The sequence below is a fragment of the Aythya marila genome (genome assembly GCF_965140915.1).
Source record: "Aythya marila genome assembly, chromosome: 20".
NCBI classification, from domain to species: domain Eukaryota; kingdom Metazoa; phylum Chordata; class Aves; order Anseriformes; family Anatidae; genus Aythya; species Aythya marila.
The window spans coordinates 9655572-9680141 of record NC_139061.1 but is presented as its reverse complement, the minus strand read 5'-3'; the positions used below and the strand labels follow the sequence as shown (position 1 = coordinate 9680141).

Sequence of the window (24570 nt, the reverse complement as noted above, 5' to 3'; positions counted from 1 at the left end):
TGAGGGTTGCTGGCTAGGGTTTTGCAGGGGGAGGGAGGATTTTTTATTTGTTTGTTTGTTTCATAGGCTTTTTTTGAAACAAAATGCTAACCTGAATATACAAATTCACAAATAATCTGAAAGTCATGTGGACTGTCAGAGAAAAAGCTGCCAGTAAATAAAAATGTAACATTTTACTAAAAGGTTTCTAGATGTGCATAGGTTGCAAAGTATTATCTATTTATTACAGGATAGTTGTTCAGAGCTAGAAAACCCTTTTCCTTTTGACATTCATTTTGGAGAAATGAATAAATTTAGGCAAATCAGGAGTAGGGTAAATCTGGAGAAATTACAAAGGGGAGGAGTTCACCTTCCTGGCTATGGCTTTCAGGTCTGTCCAGGACTACTTACTCCAGTATAAAACTGAGAGCAGAAATATGATCACATACTAAGGAGTCTAATCAATCCTGGTTTCAACACTGAGCCTATTTAAAATAGATAATGGAATTGCTGTTCCTTGTTCTATTCTCTGTGCACATTCTCAAGACAGAGGCAGTAGGTAAGTCCTTGCCTGTTCTTTCTAACCCCATATAACAAGGTTACTCTTATTTATGATTTATTTCTGAGTGTCAGTGCCTACAGGGCAAACTCTCTAGTCCTTCTATGTGAAAAATGAAGAATGTTTTATTTGTTTCTCTGCCTTTCTCATTTGTGGGAAAATATCAAATATAGATTTCTCTCATGAATGACTGAGTGTGTTTTTTTTTTCACCTTTAGAGATTCTAGTTGCCTTACTTGTCCAATAAAAATCAATGGGGTTTGACTTGATCTCTGTGGTTACTTATATATGTAAATTCAAAACATTAACAAGTATAATATTTTTTTTGTCCAAAAACTTCTTAAAATTTCAAATAGCTTGTTTTAGATTTCTACTCGTATTGCTTTGCCATTTGTAAGATTAAATTCTCATAGTTGCCTACTGAGGGAGAAAGAACAGTATGTCTTTTGCTGCATTAGCCCAGCAGATCCATCTATTTTTGCACTCTGTGCACTATGTGCATAAGTGCAGTACGCACTTATGATGACTAGATTAAATCACAATCAATAATTAGTATTGAAAAACACAGCAGGTATTTTTATGCTTCTATTAGGTCAGCAATATTGTAACATTGAATAAATAGTCTTTCCTATATGAATATTAGCACACAGTCTCAAAATTAAAAATAAACACTGCAGTCCTTAATGGTAACGAAGGGTCTATTGTTTGCACTAAAATAGACTAGACGGCATTAAGGGAAAAAAAGAGATACAATATTATCAGAGGTATCAGAGGGAAGCACTGCACCAAGAGCCTGTTAAAGGGACATGGTTTTAAGGCAGCTCAAGATTCAGCTGCCAGACTTAAAGTAACAGAGGTTTGAGGTGCTCAGAAAGTGCCTTGAACATCGCATAAGCACTGGGGTAAGAGGGGTGTTTCCCTCATTTTATTTCTCTGTTCTTAACTAATCCTCTATATCCATGACTCAGTAACTTGGCTTTTCCAGATTCATACCTTACAGTTAAATATCCCCCTCTTCTTTAGTCCGTATGTTTTAGATGTTCTGTCTCTGGAGGCTTCCCACATGTGTTACAGGTACACACAGACACAAAGAACCTTTGCTCTTCCAAAGTCTACAACTATTGTTTGCTTGATAGAAAATGATTACTGATTAATTAATACTTAGCTAAATTTACTGCTCTGTTAAGGCATTTATTACAGGATCCTAAAAGGCCACTTAGAAAACACATACAGGTTGTGTTAAATCAGTGTTAGTAATTAGAGTTTTAACGGAAGTAGTAATACAGGGAATGCATGAATCAATTTATTGATTTTTTTTCTAGCCACAATCACTTTCTTCCCTAAGTATAGAGGCAAATGGCACAGTCATTAATACTCCAGAAAGTTGCTCTCCTCCCACCTTCCTTTTCAAACCTTTTCCCAATGTAGAAGCTTTACTGGGTACATTGTACTAAGTTAAAGGCTAGACATTTTAAGAAACCATGACTTTTGAGCATCAGCCCAAATTATTCTAAGTATCCGTTTTTCTATAAAAATGAAAAATTTATTTCATTTCTATCTTTGAGTGATACCCACTTATCAGCTCATTTAACATATCTGCACCATGCCTGCTTTCTCTGCTCTGAGTAGCCTGCCAATTCACCACACTTAGATAGTCAATATAGATCCTTGCTAGTCTTTTAAGTTGCTTTCAGCCTTGACCTGTCTTAGTACCATAGCAACTATTTTTTTAAATTATTACTAGTAGTCCTTACAGGGCTTTATAAAGAAGCAAGCCTCATTATCCCTAGGCTACCAAATGGAAACAAGTGCACTGGTGCAGCCACCTGCCCTTTCTGTCTTGAAACTCTGTTCAGCATCTCATCTGCTGATTTATATGCATCTCAGCATATTCCATTAACAGGGCATCGATGCACCTCAGATGCCTGCTTGATTCCTTTGAGAGATCAATGACCCTCTGGAACTGCTATTAGACAGGCAGTAGTGAGGTGAAATGTCTGCAGTGTTCCAATAGGATCATCCCAAACCTGAGAGAGAGGTTTTATTAATGGTAAATTCAGTCCAGTGCCATCCGGAGAACAGCAATTGTAGAGGACAGTAATATACTTCCGTCTAGAAGTTTTTTAGTGGAGTTACAGCCAGCTCCATGCATTACTGAAAAATAATCTGCTTTAACAGGAATGGAGTGGAGTATGGCATTATCTCAAATTAGTCACCTTTCTGTCTCAGTACAGATTGACTTTTGATCTCAACTTATGACTGTTATGCAGGATATATTGCTTAGAGCTTCCTTCTCTTTCTTCCTTTGACTTATTCAATCTTCCAAAATAGATTTAAAGCCTTATCTGTGTCTGCTTGCTCTTGCCCATACGTATCAGTGTATGCCATCATCGTCAGATCCACTGTATGCAAGAAGAAACAAGAGGTCACATTTAGCAAGCTGCTGAGCGTGCACTGAGAGCAAAAGATGCCCACTAATGCTGCTGTCAGCTCTCCTCTCTCCACATAGCTACAAAAAACTGCACAGGCAGGCTTCAGATGGCAGAGAGTTCTCTAGCTCTATCATTTGTGCCAAACCAGTAACAGCACGTTGTGCTCACTATCTTCAAAACTGAAAAATATTTACTAACAAACTTTCCCATTAAACGTGAAACCTGGAATTAAATTTTAGCAGATGAGCTCTCTAAGAGGGATTGTTATGGTCAACAGAGGTGTAGCTTTAGATAAGATCATCCGCTGCCATGCTCACTGCTATATGTGGCTTATAATTGGAGGGGTTTTATGGATGAGAGAAGAATGGACATGAACTGCGTGACCAGGATATCTAAGGATGCAAATCCAGTAATCTCCGAGTACACTTATTTCCTTCTATGGTTTATGATAAAGGCACAAAGGGGTATAGCACTGCAGCAATTTCCTTCTTATTCCCTCTTTGACATTAAAATTCAGCAAAAGACAGAAAAGCATTTGTGGCAGAGCAGCATATGAGAAAGAAAACAGCTCTTAATTAGCTGTAACAGCCTGTTATGTTTTAGGGAGATGGAACTAAGCTCAGTGGGCAAAGAAGCAACATTGCATATTACGGGAAGACTCCTGAAAGGCAGCTACAAGACAACGTTAAGGCCATATATGGGATAAACCTTGAAATATTTTTAACTTTTTACCTTTCTGTAGCCAGACAGGTATGGCACCCAGATATATCTGCATTGAACAGATTTGTGTGCAGATCTGTGCACAGGAATGCTTTGATTCTCTTCACATTAGTCTATGTGTGAAGTTATTCAGGAGTGTGTACTATGCAGTCATACCTTGCTGTAATTTAAATCAATCTGCACATCCTGACTTCCTCTTAAAGAATTACACATGTAAGTAAGATCGCCTCTGCTGTCTCTACTGCATATGAAAACAAAAACTGACCCTCAGCCCCATGCAAGACTGCATGTAGCAAGTAGCAATGAATGACTGATACCCCACGTGACACAAATCCTGCTTTGTTATATTTTGTTGTGCTAAGTCAGTGGGAGCTGGACTTCTCGAGCATCCAGCCTTTCTACTAGGTTGATGCTTCAAAGGGCATCACAGCTACAAGTCCAAATAACATTGGTCACTAGTTTGCAGCCTGGTTCTGGTGATACACAACGAATGGGCAATTTTCTATATACAAAGTGGACCCAGTCACATAATTAATGTTCAATTTAAGGATCAACCTGACCAGAGTGAGTATGCCACATTGTCACTGTTTGTATTAACTCACTATTTAGCTGATCCTCACGCAGAACTGCAATGTGCTGCATCACCTGGTCCTTCTCCAGCATTCAAGCCAGGGTGCCTTCCTGCTGCTCTTCACTTCAGTTCCACGGGAAGGAAAGGAACGTGGTAGAAGCCATTCATAGGAGCCATTCACAGGTGGCAAGTGACATTACCTCAGCTTACAAATTATTCTTCTTTCTCCTACAGCAAAAGATATCAGGATAAGAATTGGAATATCCTTTATATGATGTGAGTTGTACAGTGATACCTAAAACTGGAATCATGGCTTCTCATAGACCTTACATTTAGATTTTGAAAACTGGAAGCAGTCGAGCATTTCCAGAGACAGGGCCTGCTGTGAGACACCTTCCTCTTAGCTGTCCAGGTAACCAGTACAAACCTTTTGGCCTCCAAGGCAAGCTGTGAGGTCCAGGTTCTCAGCTAGTTGTCTGTCTCCATGCTGGTATGTTTTTTTCCCCTGTTTGTGGTATTGCAGGAGATGCTTTGTTAATAAGACACAGGATGTATCAAATGGCCTGGTATTAGATTACTACTCACTTTTCTACCCATAGGATCAGTCATCATAAACCCAGCATAGGAGACTACAACAAGAACAGTAAAGCCAGAAAGTAGTTTGTTTGAATTAAATTTTTAAAGTACTTTAAAAGGGATTTCTTGAATTTTGTTTGACACTGCCTCTGCGGCAAAGCAAATACCCACAGAAGCAATTCACCTTAGCCCTGGACACCCTATTCTTGTTAAAAGCCAGCTTCCTTTTTTGATACAGCAAATTTATGAGGACAGATATATATGACAGAGGCTATGACAGTACCACAGGTCACAGCTGAAATTATTTTCCTCGCTCTTTGACACAAAGGAAGTAATTTGCAAGTGTTTATAGAGCAAATCTAGAATCCTCTCAAGCTCTTTAGATTCTTCCTTTAGCTTGTGTGTGTAACAGACTAAGACCTCATTGAGCATGTGATTTATGTATAAATGTGCAAATTATAAACACCATGCACAAAACAGATGTAGTTAGCATGCAATGCTCCATTATTACAATAAAGTTTATCTTCAAGACTAAGTCCAATGGATTGGAAGGCACATACATATATTTTATGTATAGATAAAATATAAAATATATCTCTACAAAATATAGATAAAATTTCCAGGCAAAAGTGGATAGATCACAAACGTTTGTTTTTACAAGGTTAGAGATACGTGTACCTAAAGATAAACATTTGGAACTGATTTTGCCTGTCAAAGTGGTTGACCGGCACTTCCTAAGGATGTGTAATACTTAAAAATGTACAAATAGATGGACGTATACATGTTTAGTTTGTGTTCAGCAACCTCATTAATTAGGAAGACAGACTTAGATTCCACTTGCTCTTAAGTTGCTCAGTCTTTTGTACTAAAGATAATAAGCTTCACAAAGCCAGCTAAAAATAGAAGCCCAACACAAACCAATGCTAAAAATACACTGCATGCAAAACCAGCATTTGTAATTTACATAGAAAAGGCCAGCCTGACCTCCGCTGCAACGCCAGTGTTTACAGCAGGCTTTAGGGATGAGTGTGGATCAGGTGGACAAGAGAGCAGCAATGGGAACTCTGACATTCAGGGCAGCCTCAGCTTTCTGTGAAGCAGGAGAGCAGTGGGAGCATTATCAGCTGTATGTCTCAGAAAACAAGGAATTGTCAGAGAGAATGCGGCTGAAAGAGCGTGATGAGATCTAAAGAGGCAAACAAAGGAGTCAGTCAGTGAAAGAGAGAGAGATTTTACCTGAAGAGCAGCAGAGGATGTTGTTACTGTCTCAGTACTTTGGCTATTATTGGTGGCATAAAGGTTATCCAGGCTTCGAGAGATTAAATATGTTTACCAGAAACAGCGAACAGTCAGTATATAAAATTCTTAGATTTCCAAGCACTTTATTCAGAAGGTCAAAAACTGTTTTAGTAACTCTTCTGGAGATGGACAGATGAGAAGAGTGAATTTCAGCTATGCTGAGCACCACCTGTCTCACTGCCTGGGCTTCCAAGCAGCAGCTCAGCAGGTCCAAGTAGGGCAGTAAGCAGGGGACAAGTAGGACAAAGTAGATTTAGGAACTTTTACGGAATTCAAGCAATCTGACCGCGGTCCAAAGAGCTTAAGGGTCTTTTCCTAGATCACACAATAGCACATTAGCAAACTGCTAGCACCCTGGCTTCCAGCCAGAAGCAGTCCTCCATCCAGCTGCGTAAGTGAACAGAAGAGGGAGTTCTCAACTGAAGGAATTTTTCCCCCAGGCTTCCCAGCTAGGCTTGATAGCTAAAACAATTGAAAACATTTACAATAAAATGAAAACAATACGTAATTGTATTGTTTTGCAGCTGTTCTGGTGCCAAGAAACAGCTTCAGTCAGGAAACCAGTTGTAAATTTGACAAGGAAGAAGCAAAGATAAGTAGGATGGGTTACTTGCCAGGAGAGACTCCCTAAATTTAACTGTCTTGAACTTTGTGAAGGAAGAGGAGGCCTTCAGCTCAGTTCAGCCCTGCTCTAAATGAAAACCCAGCGAAGTCAAGGTGCCACCTATTATAAGGTGCATTGTGACTTAAAACATCCATAATACAGTACAAGAGTCAGATATGGATGATAACAGCAGTTTTAAGTCTAGGCGTGTTATGTATACTGAATGTTTATGTACACTGAATTTTATTCTGGTGACAACAAAAAAAAAAATCCCTACCTAATATCAATAAGCAAAGGAGCTTTTGGAAATTCTGGCTTGTATTGAATACTGTCTGAGTAAAGTATATACTTTACTGAGTAAAGTATGGATGCTCATGGCTTTGTGGGTCACAGGCTCATGTCACAAGCTTGTGAGCTCATGGCTCCCAAGCTAATAAAATCTGTGACAGTAAGCTGTAACAACCTCCAGGGCAGCTGTTATCAGAGCAATGGTTTCAGCACTCAACTGCAAAAACACAAATGAAACCCACAAAACAAACAACAAAACAACATTCATCTGCATGCTTCTTAGCAATAAAATAAACCACATGAATGAAATAGGAGGGCTGAGGTTTGATTGAAAGAGGAAGGGGTCAGAGGAATGCAAGAAAGGACCTTCAGAGAAAGAGAGGGGAAAGGCTTTGCAGTGGAAAGGTGAAGGGGAGGTTGACATGAGATGGGACAAAGGATGGATGAAGCAAGAACAGGAATTACAGATTATGAAAGAATTATCTGAGTGCTGTAAACACCAGGGAGGGAAAAGAATTGTTTAGGGTGGTTCAGTGATATTTCTAGGAGTGATGGGATGCAGATAAGCAAGTGGAAAATGTAAATTATAAAACAGGAAACATTTCCTGACAGTGAAGTCTAATAGACTGTGGAAAGTCTCCTGCGGGAAGTGGCAGGGGCCGCTTAGACAATTAAAACTAGACTAGACAACATGCCTTAGGGCATAATCATACCTCAGAGCACAGACAACTGACTGGATGTGACAAGTATCTTTCCTACTTGCTTCAGAAATGAAGTCCAGAGGAAAAAAAGGACCATTGTAAACGCAAGGTCAGTATACATAGGGAGGAATCACACCTGAGTCAAACACAATACAAATACAAATTTTCCTTGTAAGTGACATAGGGTATGGCAGTTTGGTTTTTCCCGAGCCATATCTACACAAACATCCTGCTCTCTAATGTTACGCTACCACCACCCAAAAAAAATCTTATTTACAATAAACATTAATTCATTATTTGCTCAGGAATTCTGCAATGTTTAATTGACTTATTGTTTAAGTTTTAACAGCTTTAAGGACTTCTTTTTTTAAGGATTGTGGAATTTATGTCCTCATTTTGCTGATACCATCCAGCTTTCTAAACCACAGCTATGATAACTACTTGACAGAAAGCCACTATTTCCTTATTAGTTTGTAGACGCTATGAGTTTTGCAAAAAGTCTGCAAAAATTAGACACTGTTTATTTGGTGTAGGATGTTGAATCTGTCAAACACCTACCAACTGGCTATCAGTTTTGTGGTTGCTTTACTCGAGAAGGGTTGGACTCAGACTTAGCCACGAAAGGCTCCATAACCCACTCCCATTTCACTCCTCTGCTACAGAGGCACTGTATCAGGACCACTGACACTACTACTTGATCACAGTTATCTTCACTCCGTGCTTCCCTTGGTCTCCTTTGATTTTCATGCTTCCACACTCACAGCCTAAAAGCCTTGCACCCAATGAACAATGTACTTGCTGCACTTACTCCTGGGTGTGAATCATATTGACCGTAAAATTTAATTTGCACTGCAGTAGTGCCTTGATGTCTAATTCATTGTACAAGGTAGTATACAATCCCAGAACAGCAAACCTTGTTCTGTGGTTTACAGTAAACAGCTTGGAATACCTCACATGACCTTGCTTTCTCACCTCACAACTTTCCACTCTGCTCTAGTTCACACCCCAAAGAGTCTGAGGCAAGATCTTCGCCGGTGGTTAACTTCTCGTGCTGCATAAATGCTACCATCTTTGAACATTTGCAATCAGGTCATGTCCACAGTCCAGTGTTTTTACCCCTGAAGGCTCACACACATATAACTTGCAAAGAAAGCCCACTCCTGACACAGAGTGCTGGCACAGAGACTGTTAAAGCTTATAAATATACCTATATTGAAGCATATGCATATGCTTTTAACAATCTAGCCACTGGAATAAAGCGGAGTCCATAAACTTGTTTCCAGTCATTCATCTATGCAAACAGTAATCTAATCAAGCATTGCCAAGATTGGCTCACCCAGTATTTGCTAGGCATTTATTGATTAAAATATCAGTTAAAGCACTAGGTGACACTCTGTGCTTGGAACTTGTGGTTTTACTGTTTCCCAGTGAAGAAAAGAAATCACTCCGTGCCGCTGAAGGCTTGGCCACGGGATTGTGTACACAGGCCTGAAAAAATGCAACAATCAATTTTAGAAATGACAGGCTTAAAGTTAAGTCTTTTATATGTTTAGAAGTGTGTCAAAAAAAAAAAAAAAAAAAAAAAAAAAACTTTACTGAAACCATGTTTTTTATAATTACAAAATCTTAATGGAACGACAATGTAGAAATCAGTATCTTGCAGTATGAATGTAGCAGTATGCCTTGTTTTCTTGTCTTCTCAATATTACTAAACATACATGAGTCAACATTATTTGTAGTTTTCAGCACAAATTTAATTTTTGTGAGAGATGAACTTAAACAGCATAATTTTTTCAAGATTAAATTCTTTGCCACACGCTCATCCAAGATTCTGTCTTTGTTAGTACTGCTAGCCACACGTTACAGCCAGGTTCTATTTATAACTTTTCTAAATACTAAGTAGGAGAATGGCACTGCTATGCTATTGATGTGAAGATAAGGTGTTAAAAGCAGCTACGAGCCTTCTAGCAGATGTGTTATAAAAGGTCACAGATTACGGTAATTAGCAGTCTAACGACATGTAGGACTCCAAAACAACGCCTATAAATTGATTAGCCTACTTACTATGTTGTATGTCATTTACTAATAACAGACAAACAGAAATTATAATATTAATCATGATTATTATAGCTTTTGAATTGTTATTGATCAAAGTTAAATAGGCAAAGAAAACCATTCCCATTAAAATCCATTTACAATGTATTATTGTCATAAATAACCATTGAAGCATGCTGCTATAAACAAAACAGTCCTTATTTTCCCAAGTAGATCAACTCTGAGTTCATTTAAATCAGCTCTCTTCCTCTGAATTTCCCATTTCTGGTGACAATGAAAAAGCAAGATTAAGATGTTCTATTGAAAAATTCTGCAACCCTCTGGGGGGAATCACAGTTGTGTTAGAATGAGGACTCCTCATTTCTTATGAAAAATGAGACCCTTTGTTTCTTAAAACTTCTCACTGCATGAGCTATCTTTAAAATTGTTTGTGGAACAGTGAGACACATCATCTTACATAAGTGAATTTCCAAATAAATGAAACAATGACAAGTACAGATAAGATTATTTATTTTTTTTTTAACGCTACATAACTTCAGGTGTGGAACCTTTGCCTCAAGGATTTGCTGAAGCTCAGTTTTCAAGAACAGATTATTCAGAACCACAACCCATCCAGAGTTCTAATACTTCATGCTAGCACAGTTTTTGGAAGGAGTATCAACAGGTGTAAAGTGATTCATTTAAGACTAGAAGGAGATCTAAAGAGGACAGAGCTGCTGGCTGCAGGATTTTTATGGTCTCTTCTGCAGTATTTGATATTAGAAACCAGCTGGACTCACTGGATGGTGAGCTCCATATTGCTAAGAAATCTCTAGCAACATGTTAAAGATTCATTTACAAGCAAAGCACTCACCTCTTACCAGCCATTGACATTTTTATGTGTAAGAGATGAGACTGGGACTTCTTATCCTAATAAAATTGGTCAGACAAAACTAAAAAGTTGACAAAACTGTATGGCCAATCATAACTTCATCACTCCCAAAGGATCCCAAGTTGTGAATCCATTTCACATCTGCTTTTTGGAGGGACAATCTGTACGGTTTTCACTCATCTAATTCTGAATGTCTTTTTTTTTTCTTCAGTAGGATACCACTGGTGCTATCAGTCTCAGAAGGATGAGCAGCCAACCTGTAAAGGTACTGATAAACCATTTATTCTTGTAACCACATTAGTGGTTGAACTCTTCTGTTTTGCAAAAGGACTCTATAGCAATAATGCAAAAATGCATCCAACTCAGCATTTGATGCTGCACAATCATATTGTATGTAAACAGAAGTGCAAATAGAATATCTAAAGAGGGGTATTTTGAAAAAGGCAGGGCTTGCTCTACTTGTTTCGTTTCAGCGCAGGATGATGTTGCAATTAGAAATACGTAATCCAGAGATAATCATTCCAGTGTGTTGGGTATAGACACCTGTTTAGATTCTTAAGGACAGAGTTACGAAAGTTTCTGATCAACCAGCTAACCTCAGTGATAGTTCACTTTTTATTTTACAGCCATTTGTATGTGCACATTCTCTTACTAAGAACATTCTTGAAGCATATTAATATTTTTCAAAACTACACAAATTATGTGCCAAGAAAGTTCCTTTTTTAAATTCCCACTACCCAAGGACCTTTCTTTTGAAGATATCTTTATTTTCCCAAGCAAGAATATATATCTGTTGGCTGTTTTGGCTTAATTGAGCATTTGCAGTCTAAAAAGAAAAAAAAAACACAACATATTTTCTTTGTATTTGAATAGATCCTCGACAATGGCATTTAATAGATGCCACCTGCAAAGGAAGATATCAGTCTCCTATCAATATTGTCACCAAAAATGTCATTTATGACAAGAGCCTGCAGCCACTGAATTTTGAAGGTTACGATGTGAAGGGGTCTTCCAAATGGAACATCGAGAACAACGGACACACAGGCAAGTACTGTCTAATACATGCTTACAGGACTTGTGCCTTCACTCTGAACCTTCCATTCATTTCTTCCATGTCTTGGGCAAGTTGTTAGATATCACTACTGCTATTTAGAAGAAAGAAAGAAGATGGTACCCCTATATTTCAAACAACTAGCTGAAATCTTTATAGATTGCCACCTGTTTACTTCACGTGCAGCAGTAATGTAATGTGAGGTTGTTGATCAGCTATTTACTGATTCAGTAACCAGTGAATCTGTGAACAGTAAACCCCTGAACCCACTGATTCACTTCCTTTTCTTTGCTAGAGGCATTATTAATGATGATGCTTTATAATATTACACCAAATTACTTTAAAAACAGCAACAACATACAACAAAACACCAGTTGTCTTTTTTTAAGTTATCTATAGGCATTATTAAAATCTTAGATACGTTGTTTCACCTGCCAAATTCTTAAAATGGGAAGTTGCAAGTGCTAAATATATTTGTAACTTAAAACTGAGGGGTAGGTACAGAGACAGCTGAATAGATTTTTCAAAACCAGATTCTAGTTTAAAGCACCAGTATTTTGACAAACCACAAGAAAAATCCATGACTGATTTTTCACTAATGTACGGGTTAATGACTTTTGCATTACAGAATGATGTTTTAGAATCTCTCTATCACGGTCACTGTGTACAGTAGTGTCTTTTACACACAAAACTATATTCTTAAAGATAGGTCAGAATTTTCAGCTCAAAACACACAAAAGGATCAGGGTTTTCATCTCAGCTTTTTAGATTTCTTTCAAATGCAACCAATTCCTGTGCTACAACAAGAACAGTGACAGCGCTATTGCTTAAATTACAGCAGCAATTAGAAGCTCTCTGTGAGATTAGATTATTATTATGTTCACTGATGTGCAGATTGTAAAGGTCAGTCTCTCCAAGGTCTTACAATCTCAATAAACCAATCCAACAAAGATATGTTAACATGCATTTACAAATAAAAAAGTCAAGTAACTAAGTGACACAGAAGCTTCCAGCTCATTTGGAATTCAGAATCAAAATGAAATCTCCAGGGTTTTAATCCAGGTCAAAACAATCTTCCCTGGAGGGCGGGGGGGGAAAAAAGTACTGGACTCACTGTAGAGAACTTAGTCATATTTTAAAGCATAGCCCAGATGTCTCAAGCACATAATGTACTTTACACGTGATGGTGGTTTACAGATACAAAATATTTTCTTCTAAGAAAATTTTATTTTGCTGTTAACAAAGAAAGACATGAAAGTCAAAAAACACCTTCCCAAGCCATAGCACTGCTCTGCCTTTTTCCTCCATTTTACAGACAGAAACAAGGATCATCAAATGCATTTTCTTACAGCTGCAACTGAAGTCATGGGTCAGCCAGCTCTCCAGGTTCACAGAGCAAATCCTAGGTTGAAAAGGGAACAGAAGCTCCAAGTACTATTCCACAGATGAGGGATGCCCAAATGCTGTTGCATATTACTGGAAAGTGGGCCGTGATATTTCTTCTTTTCATCTCTAATCAATCTCAGCTAACATTTTTTAAGAATTCAGTTTCTGTAGGGTGAAACTTCTAGGAAACTTGGTATGAAAAAACAAGCCAGAACTTCAGGATAAATTTGAATCACAGGAACATGCATCTATTTAGTCAAGTAATGTATGACTTGGATATATTTTTTAAACTATTTATTTGTTTTCTCCAGTTAAAATAACATTGAGCACATCCCCTAAAATCGGAGGTGGAGGTCTGAGACGAAAATACAGAGCAATAGAACTTCACTTCCACTGGGGAGCCCCAGAAACGCTGTATTACCTTCCTGGGTCAGAGCACAGCATAGATGGAGAAAAACAAGCTATGGAGGTAGGTGGCACTATCTGTGGGTTTGGGCCATAACTCAAGAGCTCTACCTCTATATTTTCAAGATACTATAGGAAGAAAAGCATGGGCCAGTTCTCCTATGAATGCCCAGCAGTGGAAATAAAGAACTGATGACACATTGCTTACTAATCAGAGCACACAGGAAAACCTACTGGGTTCATACAGCAAAGGCACAAAAAGATAACTGATTTGCACTTTTATAGCCTTTTGGAATATTTTGAAGCCTGTGCAGCTTGAATACCCTCTCATGCTGCTTATTCAGACTACATATCCATTTCTGGGACTGTAACCATGAATTGACCTATACAACTGAGAAAAGAAGTATTTTCTCCAAGTTCAGTTGCAGGTGCTGGTAGGAATGGATGGGTAGGTTCAGAGCCTTGGACTGTCTCTCCCCAGCCTGCGGGCAACAAAGCAGCTCTGGTTCCACAGCCTAAGTACAGAGAAGCAGGCAGGTTACACTGAAATAACACATAATTGTCTTCAACTATTTTGTTACAGCTTCACATTGTCCACATAAGAGAAGATGCTTTGGATATAAATGATGCAAAGAAAATTTCAGATGGGATAGCTGTGTTAGGATTCTTCATAAAGGTAGGTGCCCAAAATTAAAATTCATTATCTCAACTGTACTGGTAAGTTGGCTGAGTTGTGTCAATGTTACATTATTCCTAAACCTTTTGCACTTCTACAGAAGTACAGTGGCAGCACCTAGCTCCTTTATCTTTTCCTCCATTCTGTTTGCTGCTGTTAGCTTTGTAGTTCTTGTCTGTTTTGTTCATTTTATTTAAAATAACCTGTTGCTGAGAAGTGCATGATATGGAGTAAAAATATTTCTATTTCAGGTTGATGAAGAAAATAAAAACTACGCTACTCTAATAAATGAATTAGATAATGTTCAATACAAAGGTAAGACATGGGCTGCTCAAAAAACAGTGTATATATACTTCGAGCACACATACTACAAAGTAATTCAACATCCAATCCTGTTCTAATTATAGTAGAGATTGTCACATGAAATTCAAAGCTGAAGGATAAAGTTTAGACTGTCAGGTACTCAGAGCATTACAGGCAGGAGGAAATCTGGTTCTTCCTATTTGCAGATGAAGAACACTGAAGCACCACAATGAGCATTTCTTCCTCTGCAGAAGGAAGCAAAGTGAGAAGAAAAATATGCAGAACATTTTAACAAAGATAAAATGTTTTTAACAGAAGAGGTGTTCAGAATCTTCAGCTGGTAGTCAGGGATTCCACAAGCAAGGCAGAGTGGCTGCCCCAGTCAGCATGGGAAGAGAGCAGGGGATGAGGCTTTACATAGCCACTAGCTGCAGTCACATTTGCAGTCAGGTGTGAACAATACCTTCAGCTGCACATGTTAAAAGCAACGTTTCTGCATGCTTTGCCTAGGGAAAACATCACAGATGGACCCTTTGCCACTGAGTTCCCTTATTCCACCTGAAGACGATCTTAGAATTTACTATCGGTATGACGGCTCCCTCACCACTCCTGACTGCCACGAGGGTGTCATCTGGACAGTGTTTAAGAAGCCAATTGAACTCAGTATTTTCCAGGTAAGTCACAGAGGGATGTTCTGAAAGATTTTAGGTTAGAGGTTGGACTCAATGATCTTGAGGTCTCTTCCAACGTAGACAATTCTGTGATTCTGTGATCTGGTTGCAGTGATTTTACCCTGTGCCTACCTGCTCTCTCAGATGATTTAAAATAGACCTGTTAGCTGCTCCACTGCTCAGAGAATCACAGCACAGAATACGACAGAGCATCCCGAGCTGGAAGGGACCCACAAGGCTCCAACTTCTTGCTCCACCCAGGACCAACCAAAAATCAACCCCTGTGTCTGAGAGCACTGTCCAAACACTTCTTGAACTCCGGCAGGGTTAGTGCTGTGACCACTGCCCTGGGGAGCCTGTTCCAGTGCCCAGCTTTCCCCCTAGTGAAGAACCTTTTCCAGCGCTGTGTTGCTATGACAAACATACGTATGCTTGGCATTAATCTAAACCCACACACTCTCTAGTGCCAGTTATGACAACATCACTTTATAACCCTGTTAAATCATCTCAGAAAATGGCAGGAAAGGGGAAGGAAGGGGAAATGATGACATGAAAAGCAAACCAAATAACCCCATAGGTAAACACCTTGTTCAGTGCTTTGTCAAGAGCACTTCCCCTGTATTCATCTGCTTGCCCCAAATTTCACTGCCTTTCTTGTCTTGTAAGTATTAGGATACCAGAAAAGTCCAAACTTTGAATCTATCAGCATCAGCTTTATGCAACCCATTTTTGTCCTATAAAGAGGAACAGGAGACTGAATCACGACTGCCTCTAAAATATAGATTGTTCAGCTGACAGAGTACACAGTCAAACAATTAAGATGTCCTGGAGTGGGTTCTGAGCAATACTATTTGGGCAAGAGCCAGCAATTTTAGTTTAGTTCCTTATTTGCAGTGTACTCACAGTCACTTCAGTCAAAGGGCAATGCTCAGCCATATACAATGCTAAGCCACATGGTACAGGAGTGAGCATCTGCTCACTCCGTGCCAACTTCTAAGCAGTTAGAAATTTGGAGCAAGGAAAGAAACGAGACACGTAATCCTAGCCCTCTTACTTCGTGTCTCTGTGATGTGACGGACAAGGACAGGGCTGTGCGTCAGGAGGACTGCTCTAATGAAGTCCTTGAGCTGGACAAAGCATTCAGCTCACACAGAAAGGAAGCCCACGTTATTTCCGAGGTTAAAAGAAGTTGGTGGCTTCTGGCAGTAGCCTCCATCATGATGTTTCCTGCAAGATTTAATGCATCCATGCAGGTCAAAACAATGATACCACAATTTTCACTGTTTCACAGGAAAATAATTTATCTTTTTTTTTTTTTTTTTTTTTTTTCCAATGTCTGCAGGTTTCTCAGTTCGCAACAGTTCACTTTGATGGGAAGAACTCAACATACATGATTGAAAATTTTCGGCCTACTCAGTTACTTAATGAACGATCTGTGTATTGGTCCAGTGCCAGCACGCTCCTGCCTCCTGCTAAGGTTTTAATGTTGGTCCTGACCCTTACGTACATCCTGAGTTCTCTTTTCCAGTGAACACTTCTCACTTTTTTTTTTTGGCCAGTTGTTTTTTCTATCAAGTCTTCTCTTTAACTGCCAACTCCTGAATTAGACCTGAATACAGAATGTTACCTTTTTTCCTCCATACACTAAACAACAACCCCTGTTGCTGCTATCACATAAAAATTAAATCCATTGCACTAAATTGCAAGAATTCTAAGGAACTGTAAGAGAAAACTATGAAGAGTCTAATTTAAAAACCACTTAAAAAAAAATATTAGGATGGATTATCTTCTGTATATCCTGTAACACAACACTGGAAGGACACTTTACATCTCTATGGAGAACTTTCTGGAGGAATCTGTTCTTAAGTGCCTGTGAAGGTTTTTGTCTGGAGTACGTTTACATTCAACACTGCAAGTCAGGGGGACAAACATCTGGAGTAATTCTTATCATGCCTACACTGTCCTATGTGAAGGTACAATACAGAGCATAACAATGCTCACACAGTTGAGCAACATTTGGGTCATTCTACCTAGTGATGTGACAAATTTCATCTGTACTACTACATTTTTTCCACCTTCTTCTTTCAGAATATCTAAAGTTAACTCTTAGGTAAGGATACCGGATTCCTTGTATCTAAGCTACTGATTCTGGATTTCAATTTCTCTACTAAGCCTATTTATTCAGCCTAGTACTGCATCCTGTTTCAGGATGCCCATGGTAGATTGATGTGCCAGAAGGAAAAAGGGGAGCTCGTCGGCATATACCAATTGCACACCTGTGGAAATTCTCTCTTAGGAGGGCCATGGTTGAAGCCTGAGACTTTGATGCTCATTTACATTTTTCTTTTGCATAACAAAATGGGACAGCTCAAGTAAAGTCTCTTTCCAATATCACATTTTAGAAGCTTTTAAATTTCGGTTTGAACATTTCAGTGTGAATATTTCCACGTGATTTGTTTTTAGAATAACAAGCCTGTAAAATATTTACATATGGTTAACATTCATAGTTTTTGCAAGAAGATTTTGATTTGAATTGATTTCTTCAGATCTCACCCAGTTACTTACAGAAAAGCTCAATATATTGGGAAATGGGATTTCCTTGTGCTATTCTAGTTACCTCTCTGAAAACAACTGTAACTGACTGTTTTCTTAGCTAATGCCATACAACATGTTGCAGCTACTTTGAGAATTCTAGGTTTTGGCTATGCCAAAATAGAATTTTATGCTAGTGGACTTGTACTATTTTCTTTAGAGCAATGTTTGCAGGGATGACTCTATGCTATGGCTATATAGTCATTTTCAGGAAAATCATGACAGTGTGACTAACCACAGCGCACCAAAGGAGAAAAAATATTTTCATATTTAACAATCAATAATATAAGCTTGAACAATGTAAAAGCAAATGCACCTTGTTACATTTAGAGGAATGGTTAGGACTAACTGTATTTTTAGATAACAAAACTTTTGAGAAGCAGACATAAAAGATTAAAACTGAACAGACCTACTATATTCTCATTGCCTTGAGTTTTTATTTATTTTGTCCATGCTGAAGAAGACCCCACACAACATCCATTGAGAAAAGGAATGTGACTTTTTTCGATTTTCTCCACAAGAATAAGGGTTGGGCTTCCTTTTTCTCAGGGTGGTTTGGGGGAAAGGAGGGATTTAAACTACAGTGGGATGCTACTGATGTCAACAGGCTTCTGGAGCTTTTACTTCATAGTGGTCACCAGATTATCACTCTTCCCCTGACAAAATTACTTCGAGTAGAGCACCTTGCTAACCAGACCTGGTGCACACTTCCAGCCCATTAGGTAGAGGTCAATCAAGTTTATTTCAGGAAACAGTATCATGGATTTACCCAGTATAACTTCACCTCTGTACAACTTACCTACTTATCTCTCTCTGTTGAGCATCTCTATGATATCTATTTCATTACATTCTTCAACATCCTCCAAGTACAGAACGTGCCAAGAAATTAAGAGGGAAGACGTTTTGTTTTGAGGTTGGTTTCCAAGATGTAATAAAAAGACATATTCTGAAAGGCTCACATTTTATTGCTCTTTCAAGGTTTTAGAGCAACATCATATACACCATGATCACGTACATTAAGTCCCATAGAACTGGGATGTCCTATTTTAAAAGCCAGAAATGTGAATACTGCTCAGGCTGCTGCCACTGAGAACAATACCTTTTGCATTAAACAAGCCCCCTGTATCTGCTAGGAGTACTGAGTAAGAGCCCATCATCCCTCTTCATTCAGATTATTTCCTAAATTCAATAAATAATTCTCATTTCACAGGCAGCTCCCTTAAGATTGATCACAAAAACTGAAGAGCACCTGGGTCAATTGCCATTTATTGCCAGTAATTCACAGAGCAAATTCCCACTATTTTGAGACTCAGTTTATGATGCGGATACTGAGGAGCAGTTACTTTACAGCACTTACTTACTACGAGGGAGGATCTTATTTGCTATGAAACATAATAAAAGATGACTAACAGGAAGAAATGAAAAAAAAAAAAATCTGCTGAAAAGGTTAGTTCCCTGTAAGTACACTTCTGCATAAACCCCAGCATGAATAAAATCTAAATCGACAACCATTTTTACTGAGTGCATCTGAATTCTTTGACAATGAAGAAAAGGGAATGCAGGTTTTTGTTGTTGTTGCTTGTTTTTATATTGTCTAGCTGCAATTTCTTCCAAAAAGCAAATCCAAATCTTAAAAAAAGACAATCAAACAACATCAAGAGAAAAAAACTCTAGATATTTGTAAAAGTTCCTTGCAGATGGAGCATTAAAATTGCTCTCTCAAAATCACTTTTACCAAAAAAAAAAGAAAAAGAAAAAAAAAGTTTGTTTAAGCTCCCAGTCTATCTATGCAGATTCTGCATATCTTTACTGACTGCATACTCGGCAACGTCCTCTTCTCTTCTGGACAAAAGATTTTTATTTTTCTCATGTTTTTAGCATGATCCACATAGCTGTAGTATATGGTATTTTTGTTTCATAAAGATTAAAGCATAGGGGTCCCATTCATTTCCATTTGTGCAATATAGATTATTAATCCCCTCTAACTGAGGGTTCTCCGACAACAGCTCCAGGTCTATATACCTAGACTTTTCAGACACTCATGTACATCTGTTTATCTCAGCTGTTACAGTAGTTCACGATGACAGAAGCCTTTAAGCAGTCTAAACCTCACAAGGCTTCACAAGTTCAAGCCAATCTGTGAACATCAACTGTGTTCAAACTGGAAATTGGTAAAATGCATGCAGCACAAACAGCAGTGGCCCACGGGAGCTACAATCTGCATCTGTGTCAATGATCTAGTTCAATTTGTTCTTTGTCAGAGGCTGCTCTTTGCAACCAGATAGACACATGCTGTTCTGGTTCTGAATATGACAATTACAGGGCAAGAATTAATGCAGTAAATCAATACAAATTGACAGCAAAAGCTGTTCAATTAAAAGCAGTAAAAGACAAGAGGGACATTTGGTTTTCTTTTGTGAAGGTAGTTATGCAAAAGCAGTTTGTTATTCAGGTAACCTCAGGCACAGATTTTCAAGAACTGTATCAGCACTGAATTTGCCATGAACAATCTTCCATTGCAAAGAAAATAGTTCTACTCCTGAAGAACTAATAGCCAAGCTGTGATATTATAGGAAAGGACTGGGAGATTAATACAGGTATTTAGGAAGACCCATACAGAATAGTATTTTTCCACTTAGAGAGACGTTAACACAAAACTATGCTAACACATTTTATACATACTGGGACCAGAGTTGAAGACCACTTAGCTTACGAGACTAAAAACTGGGGTATAATAGAAAATGAAACAATACTGAAAACTAAAATTTGCTAGAGTAGTGTATTTTAGGTTTAAAAGAAAACAGACAAGCAGAGGCTTTGTCAGTTTAGACTACCATTTGCATTTCAGAGCACTGGAGAAATGAATTTAGCATGTTCAACAGTGAAAAGTCCTCTCATAAAACATTCTGGGAGATTACAACAAGACTGGAAGTAGATTTGCTTATGAGAACTCTGTCCTTTGGAGGCAGCAGCATTATGGCTCATGGTTTGCCTTTAATGGCTTTCACGATTGAATCTATTTAACCATAAGCGTGAACAACAGTTAGGAACTCACCAGACTTCAGCAGGTCTTCTCCATTTCTAAAAGTCCAAAGCAGCCCTTCTCCAGTTTTGATCAGACTTTGATCTGGAGGAGGTCTGCCTTCTTCAGTCTGCTTTTGGAGGTCTGAGAGATGGAGAAACAGATCTGCCACATGAAAACAGGTCCAGCTTCACAACTCCGTGACAATCGGTGGAGAGAGGGAGGCTGCTAAAAATAAATAAATGAAAAAAATCCTAATACTGTACATTTTCAGCAAGGTATTTTCTCAGGAAGTATAAAGAGACAAGGAAACCTACTCATTGCTCATAAGAACCTTATTTACATGATCCACAACAAATTTTAACAAACTTGCCAGCTTCATAGTATGGTTACCTCTTCCCTGCTGACAATACAAAAGTTCAAAATGAACTTTAATTCTGTACAGAATTAATTTTCCAGGCTTTTTGCTTTTTTCTTTCCTCCCTCATCCATCTAGACGTGGACTTCACAGGAAGGACGACAGCATTTGCCTGCACAGCTAGCAGCTTTTCATTTAAATGGATGCCATATAAAATATTCCTCCATCTGAACCCCCTCCCAAAAAAAATAAAATAAAAAGCTTAACTAACTTCACAGACTGATTCTAAATTTTAATAAATGCATTAGTATGAGGGGTAATATAAATCATCTCTGATCCAGAAATGAGGAGGCCCATTTTCTGCCACTGTACATTGCACCCGGGATAAAACTCTGTGCTGAAAAGGGTGACACTTGAAGACATAAGGCTCTATTGAACTGAGTTAAAAGTGTACTTGGTGATTTTCTTCCACTAAACACCACAAATGACATGGGATTTAGAGAAAATATAGTTACTGGGAAACAAATGCCACAATAGCTCCATCAAGCCAAAGACAGCTGTGAGAATAACTTCACGTGGAGCAAATTATTTGTTTGTGCGCATGTGTACGTGTATTTGTGTAAAAGCCAAGAAGTTTCTAGTCAAGATGCACTAAAGAAATCCATGATGAACTTGAGAGCTGTAGAATCCCACCGTGTCACCCAGTCTGAGGGGCTGCACCCCACCAACATAGGGGGACTGACCAAGACCCTGAGGGGAGAAGCACCACACATGGAAACATGCCTCAAAAGGATCTGAAAACTGCCTCACTCTTATGCTGCATTTGCTGCTTGCTGCTTACAGTGTCTTACAAAAGAGGTGAGAGTCACTGTGGCTGTTTCAACACGAAAAGGTGTGCTGTGAGGAAGCAGCAAAAGGCACCAGGATGTCCATCTGGGAATGGGACACTCAGTCCCCGAGGCAGTGCTCTGCCTGATGTGTCTTTTTGAACCTTGTTTTTGTCAGTATTATTTCCCCATCTGTAATCTCCTTTGCTGACAGGAATGACTCACCGTTTTGCCAGTCACAGGCTGTGGGAAGCGGTGGCATGGTCAGGCTGGGCTGTGCCTGGCGTGAGGTGGGCATGGCGGTGAGGCGGGCAGGTGGGCTGCAGTACCCACTGCCACCAAAGCTGGGATCAAAAGCCAGGTAGGGCAGCCCTGCCACTTACAAAATGAAGTGAAAGGGGAAAAAAAAAAGGGGGGGGGGGGGGAAAGAAAAATAAAGGAAATATCCTTTCAAAATGGCTGTGCAGGGGGTGGCACCAGCAGGCCTCAAGTACAGCCAGCGGCCATTTTCTGAGGGTCCCCTCCAGGCAGGCTGAGGGGAGACCCCGGCTGCATCCACACCAACCCCTCACTGCAGGCCTCAGCTGCGGCTTACCTCAGACAACAAAACCACTACGGCTTCTCCATCTCGTTTCAGGTATTGTAACTCCACGGCTTCGGGTGACAAAAACATGGCAGCAAACATCAAACATCAAAAATTCCCCCTGGAATAGCAAACATTGGCTCAGGCTGGGAGGCAAGTGGTGGCTCCGGTAAAGGGAGGGGACATCTCCAGTGTGCTTTTAGCACTGTGTTGCTGGAGGAGGCCAACACCTCAGGGATATGAATACCAGTGCCCACCACCATGGGCTGCCTCTTATTTGCACCCGTTTTCAAACTGCTTAGCACTAGGGCTGCTGCGTTACAGAAAACTTACCAGAGCCCCAAAGCAAACCGTGCTGCCAAGGGTCCTCTTCTTCCAAACTCCAAAACTAAATGGAGCTGTGAGAGACACTGCCTCTATTAGAGATGCTCATTGGGGATTTTGAACCTGAAACATTTGCAGGTTAAAAAGCAATCAAAAAAAGTCTGGAGCAGTGAAAAGTCACCAGGAGTAAGAGGGCAGCATGAGCAGTGGGCATGGTGACCTTGGCAAGGCGGGTTAAAGCCGGGGTGGTTTGCCTGTTGTTGCCCTCCACACGTTTTCTGAACGCAGGTATAATTCATCCAAGCCAACCACTGAGGATGGGAAAATGCAGTTTTCAATATAAAGTTTAAATTTCCTAAAAATAACCCCCTGGTTTGAGGCTTTTAATATCAGAAATAAATCCACTTATATCCATAAAACCTGATTATAATTAGTCGTACAAGTAAAATTATGAGTGTAATTAACTACAGCTATTAATTGAAATGCCTTCGGGACATTATTTCCCTTCTTGCAGTTGAATGCAATTTGCATTTAAAGTTATAATGTAAAGGATATAAGATTTTTAGAGATTGCGATAAATTCGGATTATTTTCTTATCTTTTACCTCTTAAAGTCTTCTGAAGTGATTTAGACCTTTAGTACTCAAACAAATCTGATATGAAAATAACAAACAGCTAACACTATTTTAATACCTGTGGTATTTGCTTCCTTATAATCTATTTCCATGTACTTAGGATTTCTCCACGCCTTTTCTTTTTTATTATGTGAAGGAAACCTCAAAAAAAAAATATTACTTTGCATCTACTGAAATTACCTTCATGACAACACCCATTCACTTTCCAGGTTACTGAGACTGCTCACTGTTCCCAGCACGTAGGAGAAATACCTTGATTAGTTTATAGCTATGTGTGGTTATGAGGAATTTATGTGAGAGAAAGACATTTTGCTGATTATGTTGATGTTGAGATTAAGGCTTTTATAAATCATAGTGTTTTTTTTTTTTTTTCTATCAAGAAAGCTGTATCTTTGAAAACCTACAATCATCTGAGTTTGTTGCACATTACATAAAATGCTTTCTTACGTGCAGTAGGCCCAATGTTGTGTGCCCTGGAATCCAACAGTCCCTGTTGAACCTAGGAATAATCCTAAGAGAAAAACAGTAACCTACCTAAGTTGAAGGAAAACTGTTGCTTAAAAAGGGAGGATGAAGGCATGAATTCAACCACCAAGATGCTGACATTTTCCTCCATCCTGTTCAGCTGAAACTCTCTGCAACTGACAGCTGCTAAGGTTTCTGTGCAGCACTTAATTTCAAACACAAATAAGCAAAAGGGAGGATTCAGTACTAACTCTCATGTCCTCAGAGAACTGCAGTGCCCCAAATCATTGATATAACTAAAACATTTTGGGGAACTGGATGTTATGACAGTCAGATGAAGACTATGAAGGAGGTTGTAAGCAGAAAACTTGCCAAAGCTCCTTTTACTTCCCTAGCTTTACAGAAGTTGGAGCAGCAGAGAACACGGTGTCTTATCTAGCCGTGCAAAAAGGACTCCAGTGTCAATCATATAAAAGAAAAAAAATGAAATGGGTTTCTATTGTCCTGATTGTTATTATTGCATTGCCAGAGCATAAATGGGATGCTAGGGTTTCTGATCCTACAGATATCAATGCACATGTGATAAAATGTATACCGATACTGATTTATTTTTAAAAA

General features: G+C 39.0%; 1 protein-coding gene and 2 long non-coding RNA genes across 3 annotated transcripts; 1 reads left to right on the top strand and 2 right to left on the bottom strand.

The window, feature by feature from the left end:
• The first annotated feature begins 224 nt into the window (after positions 1-224).
• On the top strand, positions 225-18146 carry CA4 (carbonic anhydrase 4). Its single transcript, XM_082776148.1, has 8 exons — positions 225-538; positions 10867-10920; positions 11529-11699; positions 13404-13561; positions 14081-14173; positions 14425-14488; positions 14987-15150; positions 16490-18146. Exons 1-8 carry the CDS (start codon positions 481-483, stop codon positions 16676-16678), a joined length of 951 nt encoding a protein of 316 aa, XP_082632274.1. The 5' UTR covers positions 225-480; the 3' UTR covers positions 16679-18146.
• LOC309885824 lies at positions 4689-10774 on the bottom strand. The gene is made up of 3 exons (XR_014318855.1): positions 10638-10774; positions 9066-9217; positions 4689-4766 (listed from the first exon to the last, which is right to left on the bottom strand). It is a non-coding gene; the product is annotated as an uncharacterized lncRNA (long non-coding RNA).
• A 391-nt stretch (positions 18147-18537) lies between the features above and the next one.
• On the bottom strand, positions 18538-23447 carry LOC309885823. The gene is made up of 3 exons (XR_014318854.1): positions 22863-23447; positions 20795-20989; positions 18538-18599 (listed from the first exon to the last, which is right to left on the bottom strand). It is a non-coding gene; the product is annotated as an uncharacterized lncRNA (long non-coding RNA).
• Between the last annotated feature and the right edge of the window lie 1123 nt (positions 23448-24570).

What these genes read in the sequence shown, in the direction of transcription:
- CA4 (XM_082776148.1), top strand. Translation starts at nt 481, where the DNA reads ATGGAATTGCTGTTCCTTGTTCTATTCTCTGTGCACATTCTCAAGACA. An exon ending in TGAGCAGCCAACCTGTAAAG is followed by an intron (nt 10,921 to 11,528) that starts GTACTGATAAAC and finishes GTATTTGAATAG; the next exon opens with ATCCTCGACAATGGCATTTA. An exon ending in AGATAATGTTCAATACAAAG is followed by an intron (nt 14,489 to 14,986) that starts GTAAGACATGGG and finishes TGCTTTGCCTAG; the next exon opens with GGAAAACATCACAGATGGAC.